This window comes from Chaetodon trifascialis, chromosome 22 (assembly GCF_039877785.1).
Source record: "Chaetodon trifascialis isolate fChaTrf1 chromosome 22, fChaTrf1.hap1, whole genome shotgun sequence".
NCBI classification, from domain to species: domain Eukaryota; kingdom Metazoa; phylum Chordata; class Actinopteri; order Chaetodontiformes; family Chaetodontidae; genus Chaetodon; species Chaetodon trifascialis.
Genome location: NC_092077.1, coordinates 7407393 through 7433874, shown reverse-complemented (window position 1 = coordinate 7433874; position 26482 = coordinate 7407393). Strand labels below are relative to the sequence as shown.

The following is a 26482-nucleotide window of genomic DNA, read 5'->3' as shown; positions in this document are numbered from 1 at the left end:
CATTACTTGGCTAACCCCAACTCTTACCCTAACTTTAACCTAAATCTAACCTTACCCTAACTGTAAACCAAGTCTTCACTCTCAGTTATGAGGACTTGTGCCCATAAAGAAGTCAAGTCCCCACAATGTGACTGTGAAAACAAGATTTATGTACCCAAAATATGAGTAATACATGTCCACACACACGCAGCGGCTCACCTGACTTGCCCACCCCGGCTCTGCCGAAGACGGCCAGCTTCACCTCCGGGCTTTTGGCCATGACAGCAGCTGAAGCCAGTGAAGATCAGCGAACCAATCAGTGAGCTCCAAGGTTAGCCATCCATCCTCTTGTCCACACAGGAGGAAGCAGCGTCTGAGGAGTGAGAGTGTTTTTAGTTTCAATGTTAAAGTACATTTCAAACACCTACAAATGAATTGCTTATGTTTGACTCTGAATGCCGTATTTCACCTTTTTGCTGGTAATATTTCTTGAAGGCATTTCTACTTTTAGCTCAGCAAAGGATACGTTTCCTACTCCACAAATTGTGAGTCATACGGTGACTTGTCAGCTAGCTGCAGGACTTACATTAGCAGGTGTCAGGCTATGATTGAGCTGAAAAGGGTTCATAGTCAGGTATATCAGGACTGAGCAGCCCTGGCTTCTAGAAATTTGGTTTGTTTACAACAAACATCAATTGCTGTGGTTATGTTCACTAGCAACATATTATTTTTGAGTGAAGGAAATGTTGGTCTTCACCTCACCGAAGTCACATAACATGACTTGTAGGGCAGTATTTTATTCATTTTTTTCTACAGTAATGTAGAACAGCGGAACCCTCCGTTGTGGAAAAGATACCAGTCTGATCTGTGATAATCACAGAATAAATATCCATTTATTTGACTTTAATAAAAGCACCCACGTTGTGTTAGTCACGGGTGATTTGTGCAGCACTTTGGAATACGCAGTTATCTGTCAAATGAAACACTGCAGATGAAACACACATGGTATCCTTGCTGCTGTTGTCTGCTGGCTGCAGAGATTTAATCAGCTGAGGGCGAAGAGCGAACTGTCCATCCACAGGGGAGAGGACATAGAAAGATGACAAATAAACACGTTTTAAATACTAAAGTGAGCAGTATGTGGTACAGAGACACAAGTGTCAGTCCGCGGGACTTGTTTACCTCATGAGTGGGGTTTTTCTTGCAGGTGTGTGAGAGATGTGAAAGATAAAAAAGGAGCAGAAGACAGAGAGAGCAGGGGAGCGTAGAATAAAGCATGCACAGAGCTGAAGTCATCTATTCCAAAGGAAAACAGAAGTGCAGCCTGTTAAAACAACCCAGCACAGGTCTGTTTAATGAGAAAACGACCCACACTGATGAGATCTCACCAGGTAATTGATTTTAAACTTCTGCCCAAAACACCCTCTGTTTCTCTCCCAGCTGCTCTTCCAACTTTTAACCAAAAACAGACAGACAACAGCTCGAATCCACCTGAAATCTGGATCTTAATGATTCCAGGTGAATCCTGGGATACACTGGCTCAAGACTGGTGCATGTCCAATTAAAAGAAACGCTGACAGATAATAGCACAGCAAACACACATGGCTGAGGCTCCTGTTTTCATTGAATTTCTGCAGTAGTGGCAGCAGCCTGATAGGAAAGCTTGTTCATAACTGGAGGGTCATGAATTTGAACTATCGCTGCAGCCTTGAAACTGCAGAAGAAAACTCATATTTTCACAAGGAGCTGCAGTGTGCTGCAGTCTCACAACAGAACATCCTGACTAGAATACACCACTGGAGTTGTAAATCATCACCACTGTTGACTCTTCATGCTGCTGATTATTATATGGAATTTAAATGGTGTTTTGTTGGCTTGTGCCCATGATGCAACTGGAAAATCACCCTACTAAAACTAAACGGCATGTTGTGTTTTTTTTTTTCTCAGTCAAAGGAATAGTTGGACATTTGGTGAAATGCACTTAATCACTTTCTTGCTGAGAGTTGGATCAGGAGATTGATGCTACCCCTCATTTTTGTGCAGTAATCGGCAGTTAGCTTAGCTTAGCATGAAGACTGGAAACAGTTGTCCACCAGCTATCTACCAGATCTAAAACACGCTAATTAAATGTTATATTTCCTTTGTTTTCCAGCACAAAAACTGCAGAGTGAAAGCATCACATTGTGGTTTTCATGGGGGGTGTGGGTCAGACTACATGTAGGCGCAGCTTATTTAAGTGTCCTATGCCGTCGAGAGCATTTATGCATGTGCACTGGTTTGTCTGTCCTTCCAGACTCACGAAATCATACAATACATATTAACACAACTTTCTGTTTCTCTTGCCAAGAAGGAAGTGATGTGATCAAGGGGCACAAAATAATATCCAAACCTCACTGCAAATCCAAAACTGCTCACTGTATAGTATTACACACCATAATGAAGCACGTGATAAGTGATCAAAGGTGACAGAAGACTGGCTTCCGAACACGTGTGGCGGCTGTGAGAGCCAACATGCAGCCCGCCGAGGTACGTCAGCCATGTTTGTGACATGATCTATCATCGGTGGCTGCACGAGAAAATGTCTTCACTCATCCCTTTGTTAAGGGTCGAAATGAGATATAGCCAGAAAAATGGGAGAAAACCGAAAACCGACGTTCAGCGCGCTCCGTCTGCATAAATAAAAGCTGAAAAATGTGTTTGTGTCTGTGTCAATGCCAGAAACCCGTTCGCCAGCTTCACGCCGGTTGAAGTTATGAAGTGGCAAACTTCCACTGCTTTCCTTTCTCATCCACTGCAGCGCGCACGCACACACACACTCTGAGTATAAGCTAGCCTTTTCCCTTTTATACCAACACACACATGCCCATACATGGAGTGGCTGTGTGCCGCTTAGCATGGCTCAAGTGGAAGCTGATCATCCATCCTTGTCTCTCTCTCAGGGTCATCATGGCAGCCGTCAGCGGCTTTAAATATTTCTCATTTATCATTTTCAATATGGACTCCACAATCCCACCATCAAACAGCACAGTCAGAACAGTGTGTGATACTGTTGTACTGGCGATAACACTAACATCTTGTTCATATTTCCAGTTTAGGTTGAGGTGTTTCGAACATTTATGAGGTGGTCGGCGTTTTACCACCTGACATGAATCACTCGCCGATGCCCAGCGTAGGCCACAACTAAAGCCTGCTTAGCTGTAATCTTTAAGTTCTCCAGTACCACCTCGATAATGGCTGTCAAAGGATTATGAGCAATGATGGTGCCTCATACGTATGGAGACAGTTCTCCTAAGAAACGTCAAAATCATTCATTTCAGCAAGCGCCCGAAAATGACATTAACTTTTAAGAGACGAAGCATCTCGCATTCCCAACCCCCAGCCATTTTTTTTTTAAAGCCTTACCACAATCGTTCTTTAGTCTGAACCACCTTTATTATTTCAGCCCAAACCATAATATTTCCAAGACCAGAACATTTTCAACAGTGATTTGTACCAGTCTGATGGGCATGAGATCATAAAACACTTCTATCCATCATTCTAGAGGGAATGGACAAATGACGCATTCTGACGTTCGATTCTGGTTTTTAATGTCATTAATACACTTATTTGTTTTCTTACTGAAAAATTCTGTGAAAAAAGGTTTTGCCAATTTTCTGCTGGTCAGATGAAGTCTATTAAAGTCCTCTAAACCGTAGTAACCAGTGGTTGCTGCATATTGATCAGCGGGACAAAATAGCTACAGCACATACGCCTGAATCTATTTTCATGTTTAGCTTTAAAATCAGTAGGCTCATGCAAAGTGTTTTTGCAGCAGCCACAAGGGTTAACCACAACAGCAATATGACAGAAAGATGGGGTTTGAGGCTGAATCACCCTATAGGAGAGACAGAGCGAGTGTGGAAGGAATGTCTTCAGTCAGTTTTTGGAATATGTTGAGCAGAACGTAAAGAGAATATGAATGGAATAGCACCAACCCGCACAGACAGCTAGTGCCGCTCTTTTCTATTGCAACTGGCTGCCTTTCTGTCTCATTTCTCACTTCTGTCTTCTTGCTTTCTGCCTGTTTTACAGGTCACGCACAGTGTAGCAGACACACACCACTGCAGAGTTCCCTCGCTCTCCCACGCAGCAGCAGGGAAACACCAGTGAGCGAGGAAGAAGAGGAACACGTAGCTGTGTCTCCCTACCAACACGGTCATTCTTCACATTTTGCCATTTATGGCCTCCACCCACCGCCCCGACTCTCTCTCTCTCTCTCTCTCTCTCATGCACACACCTCACTCATGTAATGAAGTCACAGAATAAACAGCTTCAGCGTGGCTGAAGTGGCTGCTAAAGCTCAACACATCTGGAACTCTGCAGTTAAGAACAGAGAGCAAATTGGACTGATTCCAATAAAAAGGGCAGACTACCAATGTGTATATTGAGAGCATTTCAATACTGGCCCACAATAGAAATAACTTACCACAGCAGCAGAGTATCGACCACAGAAAAAAAAGACCAATGACAAGAAAAGTATCAGAAAATCTTCAATATTTTGCTCCAATAGAGATGCATGACAAAAAGCACTGTGTCCCAGCAGCAGGTCATCTATTTCAAATGGATCTTCTCGGCTGCTTGGCTTCATCGACTCCTGAGGGAAATATCTGGCTGCCAAATGATCAACTATGTTCACTAGCTGGTCGCAAACTTTGTCTATCCGCCATTTGGTGCTGGGCAGGCAGCGCACAGTGGGCTTTCAGAGCTCTTTCGATGAAATCAGTCTGAGGACAGTGAGAGTCCAAAACAGTGTGAAACCAAAACAATGAGTGCTATAAAGCTCTGAAGAGTCACGTGATAATTCCCTACAGCAAATCCTTTCACACAGACACAGCCATTTGATCAGCTGTTAATATGACAATATAGATTACAGCAGCTTTAAGATGAAGGCCTCCAGTGAGGTCTTTGGTCAAGGAATAACGCAAGCATGACTCATCGTAATCACATCATTATCCCAGACGAGCTGTCTCTCTCCATGTGCTTCTCGGCACCATCACACATTTGAAACAACTAGTACAAATTAGACTGCTACAATAAACGCAGATTAAAAGCAGGAACTGCAGTCTGACAAATAGACGCACAAGAAAAACCTATGGAAAAATTAGTGAGTAAGTTTCAGCTGGATAAGTAATAACTAACTTGCTGTATGACATGCAAAAAAAAAAAATGGTGCTGCTTTTCAGACTGACGAAAAAAGGATTCAGTCCTCTTCTGTGCTGTCAATAAATGAATATCTAAATGTGATGCGCAGTCTATTCCCTATCTTTAGTTCTGTTTTCATTGTGATGAATAATGTCTGCTGAGTAGCTGAAGTGTATCTGTGACTAACTGCTGTCTGTTACTGTTGGCAAAAAGAGAAATTACCTTTCACCTTGAAATACAGAAGACTGATGATCATATTTCCAGATCATGGACCAATAATGAACCTCCTGCCCTCCGTCTAGCATCCACAGTTTTAACCATGGACCTCTGCTCTACAGGGACCCGTTCCAAACTGTCAAGCCGGGCACGTGTATATTTTTTTCCGCTGTGTTGCCCAGCTGGGTTTTGTGTCATTTTTACCCTGAGAAATGAATCTGGGTGGTGGTGCTGTGGTTCAGGGAGATTACAGACCTCTGAGCTCCAAACCATGGGAGGAGACCTGCTGCACCACAGGCTATAGAAAGACTGCAAACCACAGGTCTGTCATCAAAATACATACAGTGAACTGGTGCACTGCCTCTGGAGGGAGACGAGTCGTGAAAAGAATGCTAAAATGTGTTCCTCAAGAGAGCAAATGATATTTGAATCAACTAAAAGTCAATAAAAAATAAAAGTTTCAATCAGCAATAGTGAAATTATGGACTAAATCTCTAAGCAATAATTAAATTGTGATTCCACAGGTTGTTACATGAAACATATCAGCAGTTCCTTGTACTTTCCTTTTCTCTTGAGCTGCAGACACTGCTGGTGTTTTCATCCAGAGGTGACATGTCTCTGTCAGGCAGCCCCCATACTGATAGACTTTGGACCAGTTTGGCCCTGTTTGATCTGATTTTCATGGCAGGCACTGAGATACCGTCTCTCTCTGCTGTCAGAGGGAAGAAAACAAGCTATTCTCTGAGTCATGTGAGGTGGGTGAAGTGATCAAATCCTTTACCCAAGAAACAGTAGAGATGGCACCATGTGAAAAAGGCTTTGTTGCAAGTAAACGTCCTCTATTCAAAACAGTAGAGAACAGAAGTATCTGCAGCAAGAACAGCCTTCCAGAGCTTCATATCATTAATACCATGCTATTGCATTATAGCATAAATGTGATTACAGCGTTTTAATGTAAGTACAAGTACCTCAGAATTACATGTACATCTGTACAGTACTTCAGTAAATGTACTTTGTTATATTCCACCACAGTCACTCGTAGGCATATTGCACTTTGTCTGGACCCACATACAAGATGCATTTTATCATCATATGTGCATCTCACCCACAACCTTCTTCAGGACCCCTGGGAGTCCCCCGGACCCCGGTCTGGCAAGCACCCATGTGGGATGTGCTGACTGACCCTAAATCATATTGAGATGTGAGCTATTATGCAACGCTGGGAGCTGCTCATGAATGCCAATTACATGCTCGAACCAAACAGGGGAAGATGGAGGGACATCAAGCAGCAAAGTAAGATAAAACTGAAGATTTGCAAAGACTGAACTGGACATACTCTCATGTGATTGCATTGGAGAAAACTATACTTCATCTTTAATGTGTTCCCATTAAACAGCCCAAATGACTGACTGGAGAGATTTGTACAACTTTTAAAATGTCACAGTGGTTCATCTTACAGTAAACAGAGCTTCGAGACACTGTATGTAACATAACTGAACATCAAGTAACACAGCCCACTTTAAGTCACATGCAAACGCAAACACTTAAGATCCCCATGTCCTTCAAATAGCATAGAAATATTATGACATTGTGTGCACATGACCTTCCTTAAGGGTTTCATTTTGTTAGTAAAACATCAAACCTCCTGCCTGACCGCACGTCAGAGCTTTCCCCACACCTCAGTGTTGCAGCGCTCGTTGCACCTCACATGAAAACACAGGCAGCGGGACTCACCAGCGACGGCTGAAGGCAGCAATAGTCTCCCGGTGATGAAACGCTGATCAGGAGGAAGAGGAATTTTAGAGAAAAGAAAAGAAAGAAGAAAGAAAGAAAAAAGTTGAGAGGTCCGCTGATTGAAAATGATGTGTCTGACCTTCCCAGGCGCAGACTGCGAACGCAGCGCACCGCTGGATGGAAGGACAGAGGTGTGGATGGAGCTGGATGGACAGAGGGATGGATGGATGGACAGACAGACCGGGACAGACCGAGCAGCAGCTCTGACTGAGATGAATGAATCCCCGCCACGGAGGGTGAGTGGAAATATATGGAGCGGAGCTGCTGGAGTTCCCGACACTCTGCTGCCTCTGACCGGGCTGCTGCTGCGTGCCTCTGCATCTCCACACTGAGGGGAGACGGCGACCTCTAGTGGCAGGAAGCGATAACGCGAGCTCCGGACTGCAAGAGAGGGAATTCACCTATTCATGCATCACATCGTCCATTATTATAATAATCTGATCATAAACCACCCCTTTGTCGGCAGCTTTAATGACTTTTTTCTGACAACAAGCCGTTTCCAACCCTTCTTCCTCATTGAGGTATTTTATGGCAATGCCCATCAGTGCGAATCAGCACTTGCTGAGAAAACTGTTCCATGCAGTGATGAACACTGGACTGTCCTTCCCTAATGATACATAGACCTTGTGGGATGATTTCTTTTATAATATACTCAGACAAGGTAATTGCATGCCACTTACAAGTGAGCATTTTCTGGCAGGAAAAATAAAACTTTGGAGGATTTGCAGTACGACCTGTTCTCAGTGTCTCCGCTAGAGGGAGCTCTTGAACTAAGAGTGTTTAAAATGGAGAACTCTAAGAGAAGTGAGAAAACTTGTCTTATATTACATCTCTTTTGAAAGAGATACATTTTCTGGGCCAAACACAACACATTTTGTGATCATGCTCAATTTTCACTGTTTATACCCATTGAGATATGTTGCGGTGATGCAAATAGAAATTATTATTGATTTGATACTAAAGTTAATAAAACTTACTATTCCACTGCACCTCACTGCAGTCGTGTATCTTTAAATGTTGTTTGAATGAGTTGTGTCATTAACCTTTTTTTTAAGTTGTATACTATTCATTGTAACAGAAACCTCTGTGCAAGCAACTTGCCAACATGATTATTTGTGTGGCTTTTTGATAGCATGGGATTGTGTGCTTCTTGTCCCTCTCTCCCTCTTCGTGCGTGTGTGCAAAGCATTTAGCATTTAGCAATGCAGTGTTCACAGAGAAGCAGAACAGAAAACACAGAGGATTCATAACTGAAAAGCATGTGGGTTGCTGCCTGCAACAGAATCCCTTACCTAAACTTACCTTACCTAAATCTGGAATCACTGATGTGAATTATAAACATCAGATTCCTTGTATGTGCACACACACACAAACCAATTTTGATTTCCAAACACAATTCTGAATTCTGTAACAGTACAACATTTTGGTGGCCTTGCTTGACTTAATCAGTCAGACATATTGCAGTGATGCCAATAGAGATGATCACTCATTTAACTGTAAAGTTCCTATAATAAATACCCTAGTTGAAATGTACAGTATGTAGGACAGGAGTAGGACAGTAAACTGTCTTTGATGGTGCTGCTGCAGCTAATGAGGGGGGAATGGATGCAGACAAGCAAGCTGAAATAACGACAGACATTTTCATTCTTCACCAAAGTCAAAATGACATGAAGAAGTTCAGCATGAAACATGTGAACAGTGAAAGGTGTGCCGATGGAGAGATCACAATATTTGTTCAGGTTTTAATGTAAACTGCTCAGACGCTGTCAAAGCCTCCTTGATTTCCGTCACAGAGGTAAAAGTGGCTGCGCGCCTTCTGATTGGTCGATGTCCACCAAGGTGCTTCGGGGCGTGCGCGGGTTTAAATGAGAGGCGGCGCTTCTCAATCGACCGGATCGTTAAGCTGCGGTTTACTGTCCTCCGGAGAAAGAGCCGGCTCACGTTGCAGCTGAGGCGACTTTGTGACGATGTTTGACTTGAAGAAGAGGAATAGTTTGACTCTGACCTGCAGCCGTGAGACGGACGAGTTCAGACGAGTGGCCGTCAGACGGAAAGCCAAAGGTGCTGCGGTGGACTGCCACGCTTCACATACAGGTGAGGTCGCTTTCATTTAGAGTCATGCTTCAGTCCACATTATGTGTAAGAAATGATCGTAGCAGTAGGCCTATATTGCCTCTAATATTGTTCTATTCAATTAAGGCCAAATAGCAAATGCAACACTGCAGTGACCGTTACACTGGCTAAAAAGCTTAAAGAGTGACCAGCAGCAACTACTTTCAGAGGCACTACACCCTATTGCTGTTGCTGCAGTCACCATACATAGGCTTGTGCCTTTTACTGGATTTTTGTGGCAAAAGAAAAAAAAAAGAAAAGCCAAAAAAAGAAGAAGAATGGATATGAATGGTTATTGTTTGGAAACTCTATGCAATATAATGTGCCTGTGCCGTCTGTGTTCACACTGATCAGAGTAGTAAGGGAGATCTGCACTTATTACCTCCTTTTGTCGATGAATAACCCTTCAGCCTTAAACACCAGGACAAGGGAAAATGTCAACAGGGGAAACCGATGATGAAGGTTCTGGCTCTCACACTCAAACTGCCCTGCAGGAGGCTGACCAGGGCAGTACTTTGTGTGTGTGCATGTATTTCAACTTTGTTTGATACAGTTGGTGCCTGTTGGCCTCTTAGCCTGTTGGATTACTGCAGTGAAATCTCTTTCCCCTGATTCAGCTTGGACTTTGCCTGTGTGTCTTAAGACAGGCATTTGTCAATCCCTCACACACACACACACAAAGCCGCTGTGTTCACCCATTAAGGCAGAGCTATTCACTTATATGAAAGAAGTACATTTGCCCCAATGATACATTCAGATGCAGGATTCAACAGTACCATTCATCTCTCTAATTCAATTCAGTCATTGTCCACAACTTCAGTATATTTATTTTTTGCAATATCTCTTTACCCTGACTGATGGTAGAGGCTGTTGAATGATTGACATCGCCTATAGCTGTAGCCTTCCACATGCATCTGTTGCAATTTTTTCTCAAGCACTTGTCCCCATCTTGATGTCAATGCTGTCTAAAAAAAACTACACAGTTCTGTGGGGATGATCACACTGTCTATGAGTGTGGAACGTCGCCTCTTAGACGCTGACGCGATTGGTGAAGGTTAGACACGATGGAGAAAAGAGAGAAGTGAGAAAGCAGAAGCATTGCGTTGTTGAGAAAGTAGACTTTAGCCATCTCCACGTGACGGGCGAATCTGTTCACACTTTAGTCGAGCCAGAAGCGAGCAGGAAAGCTTCAATTTGTTACACAAGTAATGGATGATCTCGGATAAGCTTTGAAACAAACCGCAGGTAAGAAAAGAAACAGTTACACAGTTTGAAAATATTTCAAGTTGGAAAATATTTGGGGGAATGTGCGCAATGATTTTGCTGGACAGGTTGGATTTTTCCACTTCTTGTTACGGTGCAACCAAACAAACTGACATTTTGTGTTTGAATGTATCACCGAGGATAACTGTGATAAAGCCTCCGTAAAGCTTTGTAAAACTTTAGTAGTAATAGTAACCCCTGCATTTCTTTTTAGTGGCGAGCAGCGGGGTGTGTGGCTCGTACAGCTGTGGCCGGGCTTGCGACAGCGTCTGTGGATCAGAACCAAACTCCAAATTTGGAGAAGAGGGAGACATCAAAAGACACTCAGCTAAAGGATCGCTTTTACAGCCACGAGGTAGGCTGAGTCTACGCACGTAACCTGAAAAATAAATGCAAGTAGTGCGATTCTTTAAGTCCCTCCGTGTTCTTTGAGATCACTGCTTGTCTTAACTCAGTATTTTGTGAACTATACTGCACCTTCAGGACATTATACAATGATCATAATAATAACTAGCCATGCACGTTGTTTATCTGTTTGCAGTTGCTTCTGAACCAGCTCGTCTCCAGAGTTCTCTGAGAGCAGAACAAGCTCACAATCCCATTACAGGAAAAGCACTTCCTCCACAGGTTAATGGCGCGGAGCAGGACCAGAGCCCTAAAAGAGTCTGTGGACTTTCTATTTCCTGTGTCAGCCCAGCGCAGAGTTGTTTAGGCTCCCCCAGTCCTGTCAGAGGAGGAGGGAACAGCTTCTTGAATGGAGCGTCTACAGCACGTATCAGCCCTGCCAGACATACTGAGGGGATTCCAAATTTTACAAGCAGTCCAGTTTTCGGATCACCAAGTCCAGGCAAAAGAGGCATTCAGAGCTGTAGTCCACTGAGAGACGGATGGCACAGTCCTGCTAAGTTGTCCCCGAGGAACCGGAGCCCTCTAGCGGGAAAACTGCGGACCCCCAGCCCCGTTCAGGGGAGGATGGGGAGCTATAGCCCAGCCAAGAACTCTAAATCCTGGCTGGGACTGCACAGAATCCCAAGCAGCATGATGGAGGGGCAAGAGAAGAGAGCGGGGAAATCTCTGAGCGTGCCTGACTTGATTGTTTACTTGGATGAGAACAGGTTGGTTTTTATTAATTTGGTCACCTCGATTACCTTTCCAGAGCATGTACCGCACAATGTTGAATCCATTCACTTCCAAATATCACTTGAATTTTCAGTGATAGTTGTATTTTATTTCTGCAGGATTCCCACTGAAGAAGTTGAACGCTCTCCTCTGAAACTGCTGCCGTCACCCAACTGCAACAGGCCGGCCGTCACCATCAAAGCGCCAGTTAACCAGAGACTCAATCATTCCACAAATGAAGCCCATCTATCAAGCAACAGCAAGGAAAAAAGCAAAGAGCATTCCCCGCAGCAGATGAATGGCGTAGCACTGGGGAACGACTGCTCAGTCGTAAATGTGGGAGGAATAAATGACAGAAAGGAAGACGGGAAGAAGCCCAAAGGATGTGGCTCCAAGTTTTCCTGCCAGAGGAATGAGACAAGCACAGAAGATGGCAGGACTCACAAGGAGTCTGAAGGTAAACTGGATATTGAGAAGAGGAAGGAGACAGCGGATGAGCCAAAAGAGGAAGAGAACACAGAGCAGAAATTGTACAAGATCGCCAGTGAACTCCTGCAGACAGAGAGGGCCTACGTGGCTCGTCTGCACCTGTTAGACCAGGTGAGGGCGGTCATCCGTTTCTGGCTCCTTCCATGAAAACACAATGCACATGATTCCAAAATATACAGCAACAGCATGCCTCTGTAGATTAGCATAGTTGTTGTTGATATGAGGATGTGAACGGGGTATCATTTCCCCCCATATTCTCACGTAACTTCTTTCTTTATGCAAGCACATCAGCTCCTGCAGCACCAGATTCTTGTTGGTATTGATGGATAGAACATTTCTGTGAAGAAGAACTGTCAAATTCATTTCAGTATGCTGCACCACTATCTCCCACCACAGGTGTTCTGCTTACGTCTGACAGAAGAAGCAGGCCGAGGCTCATTTCCTCCTGAGGTGATAAGAAATATCTTCTCCAATATTTCCTCTATCTACTCGTTTCACGGCCAGTTCCTGCTACCTGACCTGGAAGACTGCATCAGCCACTGGTGGGTGTTTGTGTCCTAAACACGGAGAACAGTAGTGTTCAAGTAGCTATATGAAAATCAGCTTGGTATGCAACAACTATGCTAAACTAAAATTACATGGTGCACTTCTAAACATGAAATAAACACCAGAGTCTTAAGAAATGTGTCACTGTCCAAATACAAAAGGCCTTATACTATAACTGTAGACCCTTGATCTCCACACTTCCACCAATTCTAGGAGTGAGAACCCAGGCCTGGGTAATGTCCTGCTGCAACATGCACCTTTCCTTAGGATGTATGCAGACTACATCAGGAACTTTGACCAGGCCATGGAGCTGGTCAGGACCTGGACTGAACGCTCTACTGCCTTCAGAAACATCATCCAGGACATACAGGTGAGACATAATCAGCTGGGTGTGTATCAGTTCTTACTGCACCTAAAACTATGGAGGTCTAAGCAGAGATGCACTGGGACAAACATTCATCCCTAGACTTCTGTCCAGACCAGCCCAAATACTGGCCCACGATCACCTATTTTATTAAATGATTGATTTTTATCTAGAATACAATTGGATAACACATGCTGCCAATACACAATAGAAGCACAACAGTAATGTTCCTCTTCCTCTAGGGGTGGGACAAAGTTTTGATACAGAAATATGTTGCATTACTTTCTCTGGGCTGAGCAGCAGCCCACCTGGATTTTGCCTGGTTTGCCCAACGGCCAGTGCGCGCCCGGGTCTGAGCTGGGTGTTCTGTATGCATTGTCTGGTTTTTAGAGTCAGGAGGCGTGTGGCAGCCTGACCCTGCAGCACCACATGTTGGAACCAGTCCAGAGGGTGCCACGTTATGAAATGCTGCTCAGGGATTACCTGAAGAAACTGCCCAAGGATAACCCAGATTATGAGCTTGCTCACAGTAAGTATGCTGCAACAGCCTTTATCTCAGTGTATTGATTTCTTCATCATGAGCTGTTGAAGGCTTTATCGGTCAGTCGACCACTGTCCTTTGCTCCTTTGCTCCTGTGTCAGATTTTTATGGCGACCCTCTCTCGCTCATAAAGTACATGTCAGTCTCTGATAGGTCATTAAATTTTTAATGAGCAGACCTCCTTTGTCCCTTCCTGCAGAGTCCTTGCAGACGATTTCCATGGCAGCCACCCACTCAAACAGCGCCATCCACAAAGCTGTACGTTACCATTACATATCACATCATTTACCTTTGCTCTAAGTAAGCTTTCATCACTGTCACAAGCTGCATTATATTGTCAAAACTGATACGCTTTTGTCCATCTAATATTTTGTTTTCAATGATGGATTATGTAATTGGGAATGCTACAGTTGTACACTCATCTACTGTGTGTCATTGTGATGATATTCTGTTTTAATACCCTGTATTGGCCTTTAACATGCAGGGTGGTACATCAGGTAACAAGATATGTCATACCAAGAGCCTCTGTGTGGTACAACAAGAAGCAATTAGTTGATTTATTTTTGTTAAAGATATGAAAGCTGTCATGTGAGGTTCTTCCCAAACTAGTTTCTTTTTGTTTTTTCTGTTCCTTATTGTTCTACTTTATTAACAAAAACAGGAACCAAAAAAAAGAAGTTGTCAAAAAGTGAATGAAACGAAGTATTGTCACTAAGCTAGAATTTTCTGATCGGACATGCACAGCTATGACTGTGTCCATGCTGATCTCGTTCAGTGTTTCCCTTTCTCTGTAGGAGAGCCTGAAGCGGCTGCTGGAGATCTACGAGATGGTTGGAGAGGAGGAGGTGGTCAACCCGGCCAACGAGTTCCTCAGGGAAGGTCGTCTGCTCAAGCTTGCCGCCAGGAACACATCTGCCATGGAGAGGCACCTATTCCTGGTCAGAACACTGATTTGTATTCAGAAACAGATGCAGAGACTCGTCATTTTTGATCATAAATGACGGTGTGTAACCTTTCTCTACAGTTCAACAACTTTCTGCTGTGCTGCACTCCTAAGTTCAGCCTGGTTGGGCAGCGTTTTACTGTGCGCTGCAGGATCGGAGTGGATGGCATGCAGGTGCAGCAGACCACCAATGAGGACCACCCATACACCTTCCAGGTCTCTGGAAAGGAGAGGACCCTCGAGCTGCAGGCCAGGTGTGTGTGTAGTGAAAGACAGGCATTATGTTATTTTATTTTTTGACCAAGATTGCGTTTGTTTTCCGATGTTCTGTGTTTGGTAGTTGATGTCAGTTTGTAAATTTGCCTTTACATTTGACCCATTTAAATAATAAATGGGGAGGATTGTGAATATTTTTTTCTTCTGATATCAAACTTTAATTAATTAAATTGTAATTTAGTGGGTTTTTCCCCTTTTTTTCAAGCTCTGACCAGGACAGAGATGAGTGGATAAAGGTAAAGGTGTATTTTAATTTACTGTTTGTTGCAACACATTCAGCATTACATGAATTACAAAAAATGGTGTTGGCGGAGTTTTCTAAAGCAGGTTTTATGTTCAGGTCATTCAGGAAGCCGTTGATGTGTTTCAGAAGAAAAACAAGACCTTCAAATTGGCTTCCAAGGAGCTAAATGCAGAAGAACCAGTAAGTTTGATACTTCAGAAGAGGATTTATGTGCTTATAACTATTCAGAAAATTCCGCAAGACCATAAAACATCCCTGCTGATGTGTGTTTGTTTTCCAGACGGAGGAGCTCGGCCGGCGAGCCCCCCGCTGGATCAGGGACAACGAGGTGACCGTGTGCATGAAATGCCAAGAACCTTTCAACGCGATCACCAGGAGAAGACATCACTGCAGAGCCTGCGGCTGCGTGAGTGACAGGACGGCGTAGCTTTGTGATGAGCACACAGTACAGCCAGAAACTCATTTTAGGACAGCGTGGCAGTGACGGTGCCTCTGCTCCGCAGGTGGTCTGCTGGAAGTGTTCAGACAATAAAGTGGCTTTAGAGTACGACGGTAACAAGCTGAACAAAGTGTGTAAAGCCTGCTACTCCATCCTGACCGGTCAGAGAGGGGAGAGGGTGGAGGGGAAGAAGAGACGGATGCTGGAGGTGAGTCATTACTGTTACTGGAACTCAGTGTAATGATTTAAGTTCATTTAGTCGAGCTAAAACCAAATTAACACTTTTGAAAGCTGACTTCAAGAATTCTAGTATGCTATGTTCTGTGTAGATGGTTAAAGTCTGTTTTTTTTAGGAGCATAAAATACAGCCTAACATAAATGCATTGTGTTTTCTTGTTTGCCTGTTGTCCCAGTCGGAGATGTCTCCAGTGTCCAGTGACAGTGTGATGAGTAGCTTCCTGCTGTACGGTGACAGTCCCAAGACGTGGCAACAGGTGTGGTCTGTTATCTCCACGACTGAACCCCTGGCCCTCTGTCTGTACGCTGCTCCACAGGTGGGCATCTGGAAGAAAATAATGTTAATGGAATATATTCTGTATTGTTTTTGAGATTGATATCTAAGAGTCTATTGCATATTATTTTCAACCTTTGAGTAATGATGCCATACTCGTGTCTAGAGGATATGCATGTGATGTTGTAACATGTCACCACAGTCACTCCACAGCAGCAAACACGCAACATAACAGTCAGCGTCTGCAGTCACGCACTCACATGTGGGGGGAAAAAAGGGAAACACTGCTGAAGCTGTGAAGAGCTGCTCTGCAACCAATCAGCTGCACAGATTCTTAGAAGTTCCTCAGACAGCTAAAGCATCGCCTCTCCTGCTTCTTTTTATGGATGAAACCAAGCAAAACTCCAAATTTTTTGACAAATGTATCCACAAGAAACCAGAACAGTCTTTGAAGTCCTTATGATTTTGATCCATCACCTGCAAAAAATCCCATAGTGTCAGGCTACACATGCAGATACTGTGGATGACAAATGCATCACTGATTGGCCTGCTTCATGAGCGACATGGCACCATGTAAAAAAAGTGACATCACTGAATATCCTCTATGAGAAAGGAGTGCTCCCCTACTACTATTCTGTTGGGGAATATCATCTTTTGCTTTCATTCACACCCCCATATTTCCAGGATGTGAAGCCCCTATCCTGCATACCTCTACTGGGCTGCAGTGTGGACGAGTCCCCTCAGGAGCTCCAGGGCCAACTTTGTTTCTGTTTAAGCCAGTGCGGACAAACCCACACTTTCTCCTGCGACGGCTCGGACCTCAAACAGAGCTGGGTGACCGTTCTGCAAGCTGCAGTGACAGGCAGGATGCCGGCAAGCATTAATGGCAATGTGAATGATGGAAGAGTCTCCAGTGGTGAGGAATTTATCATCAATGGCAACATGGAGAACCACTCCTGAACGATGGAAAGCACGTATACAAACATACAGCAACAGATGAAACAAGGCGATTGATGTCAAAGACGGTAGCTTTGAATTGCACATTTGATCAAATGATTAAAATGTAAAGGTTAATGATGCATAATACTCAGACTGAGAACTGTTTTCCTTAGAAGTGGCAATGCACTTTATTTCTGAAATGGTTTAGAGTAAAATAAATAAAGTGAAGGTGTTTTAACATGAGTCGGACTACCCCTTCAACTACAAACATGGTTGCTTCAGCTCTGTACAGGTTGTCTAAGGTGCCATGCGATGTTGTGGGAAAATGTGCTGTGTTTTCTAACAGTGGACAGATGAACACATAATTGCGTGAGGGCTCAGTGATACACAGAGGCTCTGCGGGATCGTAGTTGCCTTACAAAACACATTCAGCTGATCCCGTTTCTTCACAGATAACGTAAGAGCAATTGAATATTTACACTCAAAACGGTTTACATCGAAACAAACTGAAAACATTTAAAAAGAATTCAATGGATAACAAAATGATCAGACCTTTAGTTTGTTGTAGGAGTACATCATGTCATTTATGTATCCAGCAAAAAGCCTATAGAGTAACCAGAGCACCAGGTTACCTGAGTGTGCGCCATGTTTTAATCCCACAGAAATGGCAAATTTAAAAATATGATTGACTTGAAGTGATGCCGTTTCAATGGAATTTTTCATCTTCAGTGCATGTACTTTCATGTAGCCATTACGCACTGACATTTACAGCAGAGGAAAGTCCCAGAAACGTGGACTTTGCAAATCATTAAAATCTACCTGATTGATGGAGGTATGCAGGCGGAAATCAAAAATGTGCCACCAATGGGAAAAGTTGCTTAAAGCTGCATTAATCAGTATTTAAGACTCAAATGGCTACTATCCATTAAGCTAGTTCAAGTTTTCTGGAACATTTTTTAATGTATGGTTACTTCCCAATACTCTCGCCAGCAATATGTCCTGCAGTGTTCCAGCTGCTTTCAGCAAAATGTTATGATAAACAGACTCTATACTACATATCCAGTAGTAAAGAGGAGACACACAAAGTTAGCAGCTGAAAGACCCAGCTATTTCTCTCAGGATAGTTAGCCATTAAAAACTAATCAAGCCATGATCTGGTCATAGCTGTCATTTGTCAGTTCTTCTGCCCTCTAGTGGCCAAAATTTGATCAATGCAGCTTTAAGGTTCCCGCTTAAATCCCCAATAACAATGAACCTCGTGGTCTCATGTTTCTTTTCTGTGGCTTATGCACGACCACGTGTATCAACAGCAATATGCAACATACATACCAACAAGTGCGAGGCCTGTTTTGCTGTTGACAGAGCAGAAAGTATATGCCGCTATGGCGTGCTTCAAAATGTACAGAGCTTAACGGTTAAAAGAACTGTGTCTAAACCAATTGTCTATGATCTAATCTGCAGATGGCAGCTGTTAAAAAATATCAGTCTCTGAATTGAGAGAATATCTCAGGTTGTGAACTCAGCCTCTAAAGGCCTGTCTTTGTCTGGACACCAGAGCTGCAAACACAACTGGACATTTTAAAAAAGCAGTGAAGACTCATCAGTGCTCATTGTGTAACATCTTCTGAACTGCAGGCCCAGCTGACAGCCAGGGTGCAAATAAGCCATTTCAAAGAGCCCCTATGTCCTCATGGACGTCACTCTCGCCTGTTGAATCTTAAGATCCATCATAAGAATATCTGTTTCGCTCCAACCAGAAATAATGAGTCTTAACATTAAATGGCAAACAGGACTTTTGTCACATTAAGTTCCATTTCAACAGCGGTGCTTAGAGACACGGCCCTTTAAGACAAAGGTTATTTCACCTGCTTGTGGTGACATAAGTTGGATTTCGAGAAAGGAGGCCCTGATTTGGACATAGATGCTTAAAAAAATGACATGTTTAAATCCAGCACTTGATACGAGGAAAGCAACACTGGCAGGGGCGGACCTATCACACGCACGTGGACACACTGTACATAAAGGGAAAAAGCAGGATTATTTACAGGAAGGCCTTCCACTCTCTTACGCTTTCATACATTAATCCTCAGTACACATTTTGTTCACTGAAAATCTCCAAGTCAGCGGCTTCATCTTGGAAGTAGTCTCATTCTCTGTCGTTCAACCTGATGTCAAAGTACAGCTCAGGCCACGGTCGTATTAACCTGATGTCGTCATTTTGGGTTTGGACCTACCGTTCGTGCATTCAAACGTGGCTGAGTGTTGAAATACTTCAGCTGTATCTGATCCAGAGAATCGCTTTAAGTCAGCCAAGGGTGAGCGATCCATCTTATCGGTGAGTGTACCTCCAGGATGCTGTATCAAGTAGAATTTACCACATTGCTCTTGGTTATAAAACACCAGAGTCGTTCTTGCCATCCGGTTGTGAGGGAGCAGAACCACAATGAACAAAAGAAGCACAGCGAAATACACCAAAAAATGACACCAGAGAAATTTCTGGAGGCCCAAACTGTCCTGAAGACTCCGAGAAGCCAGTAGTGCAGCACTCAAAGCTCAACACTCTTTTAAAACCAGCAGTGAGGAAAGGCGGAAAGCCAGCCGTCAGTCGTCTCTCAACTGCAGCACAGCTGCTCCGACACCAGCAGGGTGTCATAGCCGTAGATCTCCAGCAGGTGGAGCAGGAAGAGCCTGTCTCCGTGGGGATCCAGACCCATGGCCCGCACGCTCTCCTGGGTCAGAGTGGGATCGGGGCTCCCTGCCACTTCACTGAGGGTCTGGAAAATCCTGTTGTTCTGCTCCAGGAAAAACCTGGACGAGATTTAGAATTTAGAAGAAAGAAAGTTTGACATTTTGTTCCATGGCTCTTCACTCCACAACTAAAATATACTTTTTAACAATCCAGAAAATCCTTTTGCTCCTTTTGTCCTGTTTACTTTCCTCCCACCTTCCTGAGGTTTCAGCTCATGTCAATGCTGAACAGCAGCAGTGATAACATGGAAGAAGCCACTCAAAAATCAAATCAGCACAAATCACGAACTGTGAGACGAGGAGAAAGGTCAGGAGATTCTGTCTGACTCATGACCTCTTTGATTCAATTTGAAGTTTCTGACCGTTCTTGCCAGGACCCTCATAGAAAGATCAAGCTGTATCTGCTCTGTGTGCAGTGGTTTGTCAGTGTTTCCACTCCACTGGCTGGTTAAATGAATCATGTACTCACAGAATAAAGAGATCCTCTTCACTGGACACACAGTCTCCGTTCTCCTCCTGGGAGTACAGCAACATCTGCCTAGATACACACACACACACACACACAAACATGCTTTATTTCTAGCTGTTCCTTTGAAAACCTACAGTAGTTTGATTTACCTGACACATCAGCTCAGTTTGTGGTAGCAGTTGTACTTAAGCACAGTCATGCTTTGAGCTAAATGCTAATGTTGGCGTGATAAAAAGTGCAGCTGAGGCTGATGGGACTGTCGTTAGTTTTGCAGATTGTGGATCTAGTCAGCATGTGTCAGGGGTAGCCCTGTTGTTAGCAGCATTAACTACCTCTGCTCAGTGAGTTTGCGATACTTCTCCCTGTCTGCAGTGCTGAGGCGGAGCAGAGGCTTCAGGCCGTCTCTGCAGGTCTTTACATTCTGATTGTCTACATACACGTCATACAGATCCTTCTTCTCCTCAAAGATCTTCTCAGTAGTACCTAAGGATACAAACAAGATTTGAGACGCACGAGATGCAAAAGATCACCGGGGCTTTTTCACAAATGCTGCCACGTTCTGAGCGTCCGCTTACACGCAACGTAGGAGAGCTCGTTCTCCAGGGCGCTGATATCAGCCACGTTAACGTAGAAGAAGGGCCGGAACTCGGGCACAGCCACGCCGATCCCGGGGATGGAGATGTTTGCCAGGCAACAGCAGCAGTACACTGAGAGGGAAGAGGGGGTGGAGGGTGAAATTAGAAAAATGATGCATGAGTGTGGGAGAGCGAGACGGCGACATGGGATGCGAATGCGTGCATGACGTGTAGGCTGTCCCACGCTGATTCAGCTGGAAAGGAACTGCATGTGGAATCTCCAGACTCAGACAATGAATTAGTAAAAGACACACATTTCTAAATAAGTTTAATGCGCTTCAGAGCTCTAAAAGACTTGAAAACGACTTCTTTTGATGACGATTTCCAGATGTTGCTCACCTCTGTAGCAGACCACGCCCACGGGCGGAGGCGAGAAGATGAGGATGCGCCGGCGGAGGAGAGCCAGCTTCCACAGCACCATGATCTGCTCCCCAAAGAAACGGATGAACTGGGACATACAGCCCGCAGGGTGGGTGATCTGGTCCAGAGGTATCCAAACACAGAGGCGCACAAGGTCAGTGAGTAGCAGAGCCGAAAAAAAACCCTGAAATCTTCAGACGCCAGCTGACGTGGTTGGAGTAAGCGGAAATATCCCTCCTACCTTCATCTCAGGGTGCATGCTGTGGTTGATTGCAGCTCCCCAGGCATTGGCTGGACAAGCCGTCACAACACCGTCGCCACTGGGGGGCAGAAGTGCTCTCTTGTCCTCATAGAAGGCCTCCAGGGGAGAGTAGTGGCCTGGGGACTGAAGCTGGAGCCTGAAGCAAGGACAGACATTAAGACTGGAAAATTCGAAACCGTAAAATTAAAAAATCTGCAGAAATACGCAAGTAGAGTTTTTCTTAACTTCAGCAATAATGATTTTTTTTTACACCAAGAGCTAAAATGTGGATTGTGGTCAACAGTCACTAACTAGGGCAGAAACAGTGCAGTGAAACAAATGATAAGATTAAGTTCTTTGTTATACAAATTAATTTGGCCTGGAAACCCCCATTCAGTGACAACAGACTGGAAAAAATGAACTGGATCTCAGTCTGGGAAGAAATATGCTACCACAGTGCACAGAGCTGCCCAACATAGACCCTGAGTATGATTACAGAATAACCACAACCCCTTTTCACAGCATCCAACAAAATCAGAAAACAGAGAGAAGGAGAGAGGAAGAGGAAAAGGGGGAAAGTATCCATAAATTCCTAAATATCTGAGCCACCTTGTGACCAACAGTGAGCCCTTTATATAACTGCTCCAGCAGTCAGCAGATGAGGTATCTGGAGCGAGCTACGTGGGGAATGATGAGTAAGGAGCATGACCACTGTGTGACTGGAGGCCAGGAGAGGCCAGAGTGTGGGAACTGTGGAGGGGGGTCAGGGGAAGCAGAGAGAAAGAGCGACTGAGTATAGAGAGAGCTGTGTTCATGTGGGACAGGGTTGTGACAGATCTTTGGATGAACGCAGGCCCGATCGCTCCGGCAGACTTATCAACGGTGTGTGCAAAAGAAGAAGTGTGCGGTTGTTTGAAGGGGATCTACGGTTCGAGAAAGAGAAAACAGGAGTCATGCAAAGTGGGAGAGTGTTCTATTTGAGATGAGAGGAAAGAAAAGAGAAGAGGAAGTAGGCCAAGAGGAGTCAAAAAGCCCCAGCAGCGGCCCCTTCAGACCATATCTGAACTTACCTATGAACTTATGTTGCCATACTTGAAGCCTTTTACCAGTGGGACAAGTGCATCCTGATATGTAAAATTAATGTGGATCATCATCCATATAAAAGGCTTTTTTTTATTATTCTAACATTCTAAACTTAGATAGGAAACATTATATTATTAGTATTGTCACTGCGAGTGTGTTAGCATTTAGCTCAAAGGACTGCTGTCCATAAGAACCAGCTCACAGAGCTGCTAGCACGGCTGTAGATTTCAGTCCTGGTTGATCTGGCTTCACTTGCAGTTACTGGTGGTCACAGCAAAAGCAGTTCAATACTACAGGTTAGATCATTCTGGGAGCAGCAAAACAAACTACTGTCATATTGATAAAGAAGTCTGGCAATAACTGGACCTTCTGTGAGCAGCCGTGACTTGATTCTATTTTGCATGCAGCGTGAGTGTGTGGACAGCAGGGCAGTGTTTGTTCCATCGCTGAGAAGTTAGAGGTGTGCAGTGGTGAACCGTGCTTGTGAACAAGCCTTTCCAGGATGCCCCTTTCATATCCAGTCATGATACTATCACCTGTTACCAATCAACCTGTTGACCTGTGGACTGTTCCAAACAGGTGCTTTTGGAGCATTCCACATCCTTCCCAGTCTTTTGTTGCTCCTGTCCCAACTTGTTTGAAATGTATTGCTGCATCAGATTCAGAATAACCAGATATTTACAAAAATCTTTGAAGATGGTGAGGTCAAACATTAAATATATTGTCTTCGTGCTGTTTTCAGTTGAGCATATGTCAAAAATGAATAGCAAGAGCAAGGACCGTGTGGCTCGAACAGCCACTAAATGGACATTGTGGTGAGGTTGTTTTGTTGTTGTTGTCTTTGAGTTTTGGGATGTTAGTTGAACAAAACAAGCAGTTTGAAATTGTCTTCTTGGAAGCATTTTTCACTATTTTGTGAATTACTCATAAAACTCTTGAGAGATGAATCACTAGTGGACATGATCACTGGCCGAACACCTAATCCTAAGTTTGTTCAGTGACAGTAACAGCTCCTGTCGTGTGCGTGCGCAGACTGCTCTGTTGCAACAAACTAGCTGCTCTTACCTAACCTGGTGCTCCAGGAAGCTCATGTAGCGGTAGAGCAGGGTGTAGGAAGGCGACAGGATCCCTACCGACTTCATCCTCGCCCCCCTCTCCACTGTGCTCTCCACCGGCATGTTGGCAAAGCAGGCGAGGCCGAAGTAGCTGCCTTTCCGGAAGTAGCTGTGGTGGGGAGACAGGGAGGGAGAAGAGGGAGACAGACGAAGCCATGAGTCAGAGAAGCAGAGGCACTGCCAGATGGCTGGGCTTGTTTTTTTTTTTTTTTTTGCCGGGCAACACTTTCTGTCCTGCCAGGACGAAGACATGGGGCCGCATCCTAATCCGCTAAAGTAGCTTCCTCCACTTGGTAGCGTCCTTCAGGCCACCAAGAAGGTAAACAGCCTCCTCTATTGTGCATCATGCACGCAAACACTTACATGAAGTCTGTGGTGACTCGGTGGGAGCCGCTGGCGATGGCCTTGAACTCCACTCCCTCCAGGTCCATGTCTTTGGGCAGACACCACTCCAGCATGTTTCCTATCACACCCGTGCCACCAAGAGATAATGTTAAAACAGGCAGGCAAGCAGACAAACGCTGACACAAGACCAGACAGTAAATATATTATCACCATTTCATTTTGTGCTCATGAAACAGCAGTGAGACAGCCAAGCTGGATTCCTTGGAAGATATTATGTGTCGGTTGGCGCCGACGCTTGAGCGGCAGCTGAGCAAATACAGCCTGATAGGAGCAGGGAGGCAGAGAAGGTGACTCAGACGGTGTGTTTTTTCAGTCTATTCATTAGCTACATGTGTCAGTCAGCGGAGTTTCTGCAGACATTAGCCATCTGATCGAGCCTTCAGGTCCATATCGTCCACTGAGACTGAAAAGCACCTGCAGCCAAACACCAAAGACGCTCTCTGACAGCTGTTACTGACATGAAGTATTTCGCTGTAGTATAAAACGCCCATCAAAGCTATTCCCTGTACTAACAGACCAGCGCGTGCTTTGCTTTGAACTGCGGTGCATCATGTGGCATTTGATGCCTGACTAAATTCTGTAAGAAATTTTCCTCAAATAGAGATTTTGTGTAAGAATCCTGCTTTGTTATATATAAACTAATGAAATGAATCCTAATCCTACTCTAATGTTCTTGTACTTTTGCAATTTTCTCATTTTTTGTTGTCTTGGTGACTTTATGGGATGTCTTTCACGCCTCTGTTTCTTACCTCGTTTAGAGTCAGATCTATTTGGAAAAATCTACATTTTTCTGTCAGAATAACACCCTCAAAAAAACAACGTCAGGGAATTCAAAGCACATAAAGTCCACCTGTTTCAGGGTGGATTGCTCCTTTAAGAAAGCATAAGTCGGAATGGCACATATTTTTGATAGCGTGATATCTAAATCTTTGGTAATATGTTGCCAAAACACTGACACAGCCGTCATAATGGTCTACAATATATTGTGGTGTTAAGGCAGAGGCATATTTCCCTTTCTATTCCAACATAAGGGTCATATTTGAGCGCAAAAACTGTAGATATTTTGGTGCTAAGGCTCTGTGCAGTTTGATACACACTGTTTCATTTTGCCTGTTTGTAAAATTCTGCAAATATGAGAACAAAAGCGTATGTTTTCCTCTATAGGTACACATATACTGATGTACCAGAGCCAACTGTCTTGTAATATTTTATATCATAGATCTTATCCTATCATGAGTTACCCTATGATTCCTGGCTCTGGCATGAAGGAGGTAACAATACTGACTGCACAGACCAGGAATCGATCCAGCTAATCTACCTAGAGTCCTATTGGATGCCTTCAAATTGAGGCCTTTCCTGCAAAGCCCCCTGTCAGACTGTGTGAAGTGATATCAGTGACCCTTCCACTGAGCAGATATTAAAAAGCACTGGTATAACCTCTTCATCGCCCAATTATTCTCCTGGTCTCCTGTTAATCTGACATCCTGCAAAACCATCGAAGGGCCCAGCTCCACCCTGGAGGGAATCCCCTGCGCTGCAATCAAGTCAGGTTTTCTCCCTCATTTCTAAACATTAAATCTCTTTATTCTTACACTGATTAGCTCTGTAGGTGAGGAACTTGATTGGCTACTATTTCACAGAGGCTCATCCTGCCTTCATTAAATATGTAGAAGCCTACTCTGCAGAAACAGCCAGCTGATTGGTTTCCACCACAGGACTCATCCTGACATTTGGACATTTTCTGTTCTTTAGTTAGACCACAGAGGGTGTCATGGCGTTTAATCATGTCTATAAACTTATGGCCAGGTTAGAAAAAGCCACACCTGTAGGAGAAGGTTCTGCAGACTTGGTACAAACATGCGCTCTTGGTTTTGGGCGTCAGACAGAAGAGTTGCTCGCATTAGACGAGGCTTCATCTATTTTTTCATTCCTGTCTATAAACATTATCCTTTCCCTTGTCTGTTAACATTTTGGATTTAATACAGCAATGATATTCCCATGTTGTATATGCTATGTCCCACCTGATCTGGTATTGAATGTAACCACAAAGACGGACACAATCTGGTCCTTTTCCTCCCATTTCACCATCCTGTCGTCCAGCGACACCTCCCTCGATCCTGAATCCGAGGGATGCTCCTCGTTGTCGTTACGCAGCGCCTCATCCTTGCCCGCCGGGCTGCTGGAGGTCGCGGGTGGGGCGCTGCAGCCGTCTGCGTTGGAGACAGACTTGCTGGGAGTGGGACCCCCCGGACCGCTGCTCCACCCAAACACCGGCGCGGAGCATCCTGATGAGACACGACTGTTAGAGGGGCTCGACAGTCGGTCCTTTACGGCCGACGGTGCCGCTCCGCTGGGCTTCTCCGCGGACGGAACCTCCTCCCAGTCCAGCAGAGGGGCTCGGTCCGACCGCTCCACCATCCTGTCGGCGATCCCGCCTCGTCAGTCTCACCGCGGATTGTAAATGATGTCT

General features: G+C 44.4%; 3 protein-coding genes across 5 annotated transcripts in view; 1 reads left to right on the top strand and 2 right to left on the bottom strand.

The window, feature by feature from the left end:
- The window catches only part of rerg (RAS-like, estrogen-regulated, growth inhibitor), a 31436-nt gene extending 23965 nt beyond the window's left edge, over positions 1–7471 (bottom strand). Inside the window, exons 1-3 of one of the 2 annotated variants that reach the window (XM_070991667.1) lie at positions 7250–7456; positions 7111–7153; positions 199–352 (exon numbers count right to left, since the gene is read on the bottom strand). In XM_070991667.1, coding sequence (XP_070847768.1) covers positions 199–259 — 61 coding nt within the window. In that variant the 5' untranslated portion in view covers positions 260–352; positions 7111–7153; positions 7250–7456. Of the gene's footprint in view, positions 1–198; positions 353–7110 lie in introns of both variants that reach the window. The other variant, XM_070991666.1, reaches the window with a different exon arrangement.
- A 1666-nt stretch (positions 7472–9137) lies between these two features.
- LOC139350353 (FYVE, RhoGEF and PH domain-containing protein 4-like) lies at positions 9138–17198 on the top strand. 2 transcript variants are annotated; one of them, XM_070991653.1, is made up of 16 exons: positions 9138–9264; positions 10760–10900; positions 11087–11660; positions 11784–12264; positions 12550–12695; positions 12913–13069; positions 13454–13592; positions 13804–13862; positions 14399–14542; positions 14629–14801; positions 15029–15059; positions 15164–15247; positions 15348–15473; positions 15571–15714; positions 15920–16060; positions 16702–17198. In XM_070991653.1, the coding sequence occupies exons 1-16, from the start codon at positions 9138–9140 to the stop codon at positions 16975–16977; spliced, it is 2943 nt and encodes a 980-aa protein (XP_070847754.1). In that variant the 3' UTR covers positions 16978–17198. The 2 variants fall into 2 exon arrangements, with proteins under 2 accessions (XP_070847754.1, XP_070847755.1); XM_070991654.1 differs by lacking the exon at positions 9138–9264 and adding an exon at positions 10406–10527.
- LOC139350357 (DENN domain-containing protein 11-like) lies at positions 17124–26430 on the bottom strand. Its single transcript, XM_070991657.1, has 9 exons — positions 26034–26430; positions 23971–24070; positions 23558–23716; positions 21410–21566; positions 21148–21286; positions 20749–20880; positions 20506–20656; positions 20174–20242; positions 17124–19764 (listed from the first exon to the last, which is right to left on the bottom strand). Exons 1-9 carry the CDS (start codon positions 26428–26430, stop codon positions 19569–19571), a joined length of 1500 nt encoding a protein of 499 aa, XP_070847758.1. The 3' UTR covers positions 17124–19568.
- Between the last annotated feature and the right edge of the window lie 52 nt (positions 26431–26482).

Excerpts from the sequence above, each read along its gene's own strand:
- LOC139350353 (XM_070991653.1), top strand. The coding sequence starts at position 9,138 with ATGTTTGACTTGAAGAAGAGGAATAGTTTGACTCTGACCTGCAGCCGT. Across the intron at positions 12,265-12,549 it reads GTCTGCACCTGTTAGACCAG|GTGTTCTGCTTACGTCTGAC; the intron begins GTGAGGGCGGTC and ends CTCCCACCACAG. Across the intron at positions 15,715-15,919 it reads AGAAGAGACGGATGCTGGAG|TCGGAGATGTCTCCAGTGTC; the intron begins GTGAGTCATTAC and ends CTGTTGTCCCAG.
- LOC139350357 (XM_070991657.1), bottom strand. The coding sequence starts at position 26,430 with ATGGTGGAGCGGTCGGACCGAGCCCCTCTGCTGGACTGGGAGGAGGTT. Across the intron at positions 24,071-26,033 it reads TACATTCAATACCAGATCAG|GAAACATGCTGGAGTGGTGT; the intron begins GTGGGACATAGC and ends CGGGTGTGATAG. Across the intron at positions 20,243-20,505 it reads CGCAAACTCACTGAGCAGAG|GCAGATGTTGCTGTACTCCC; the intron begins GTAGTTAATGCT and ends GTGTGTATCTAG.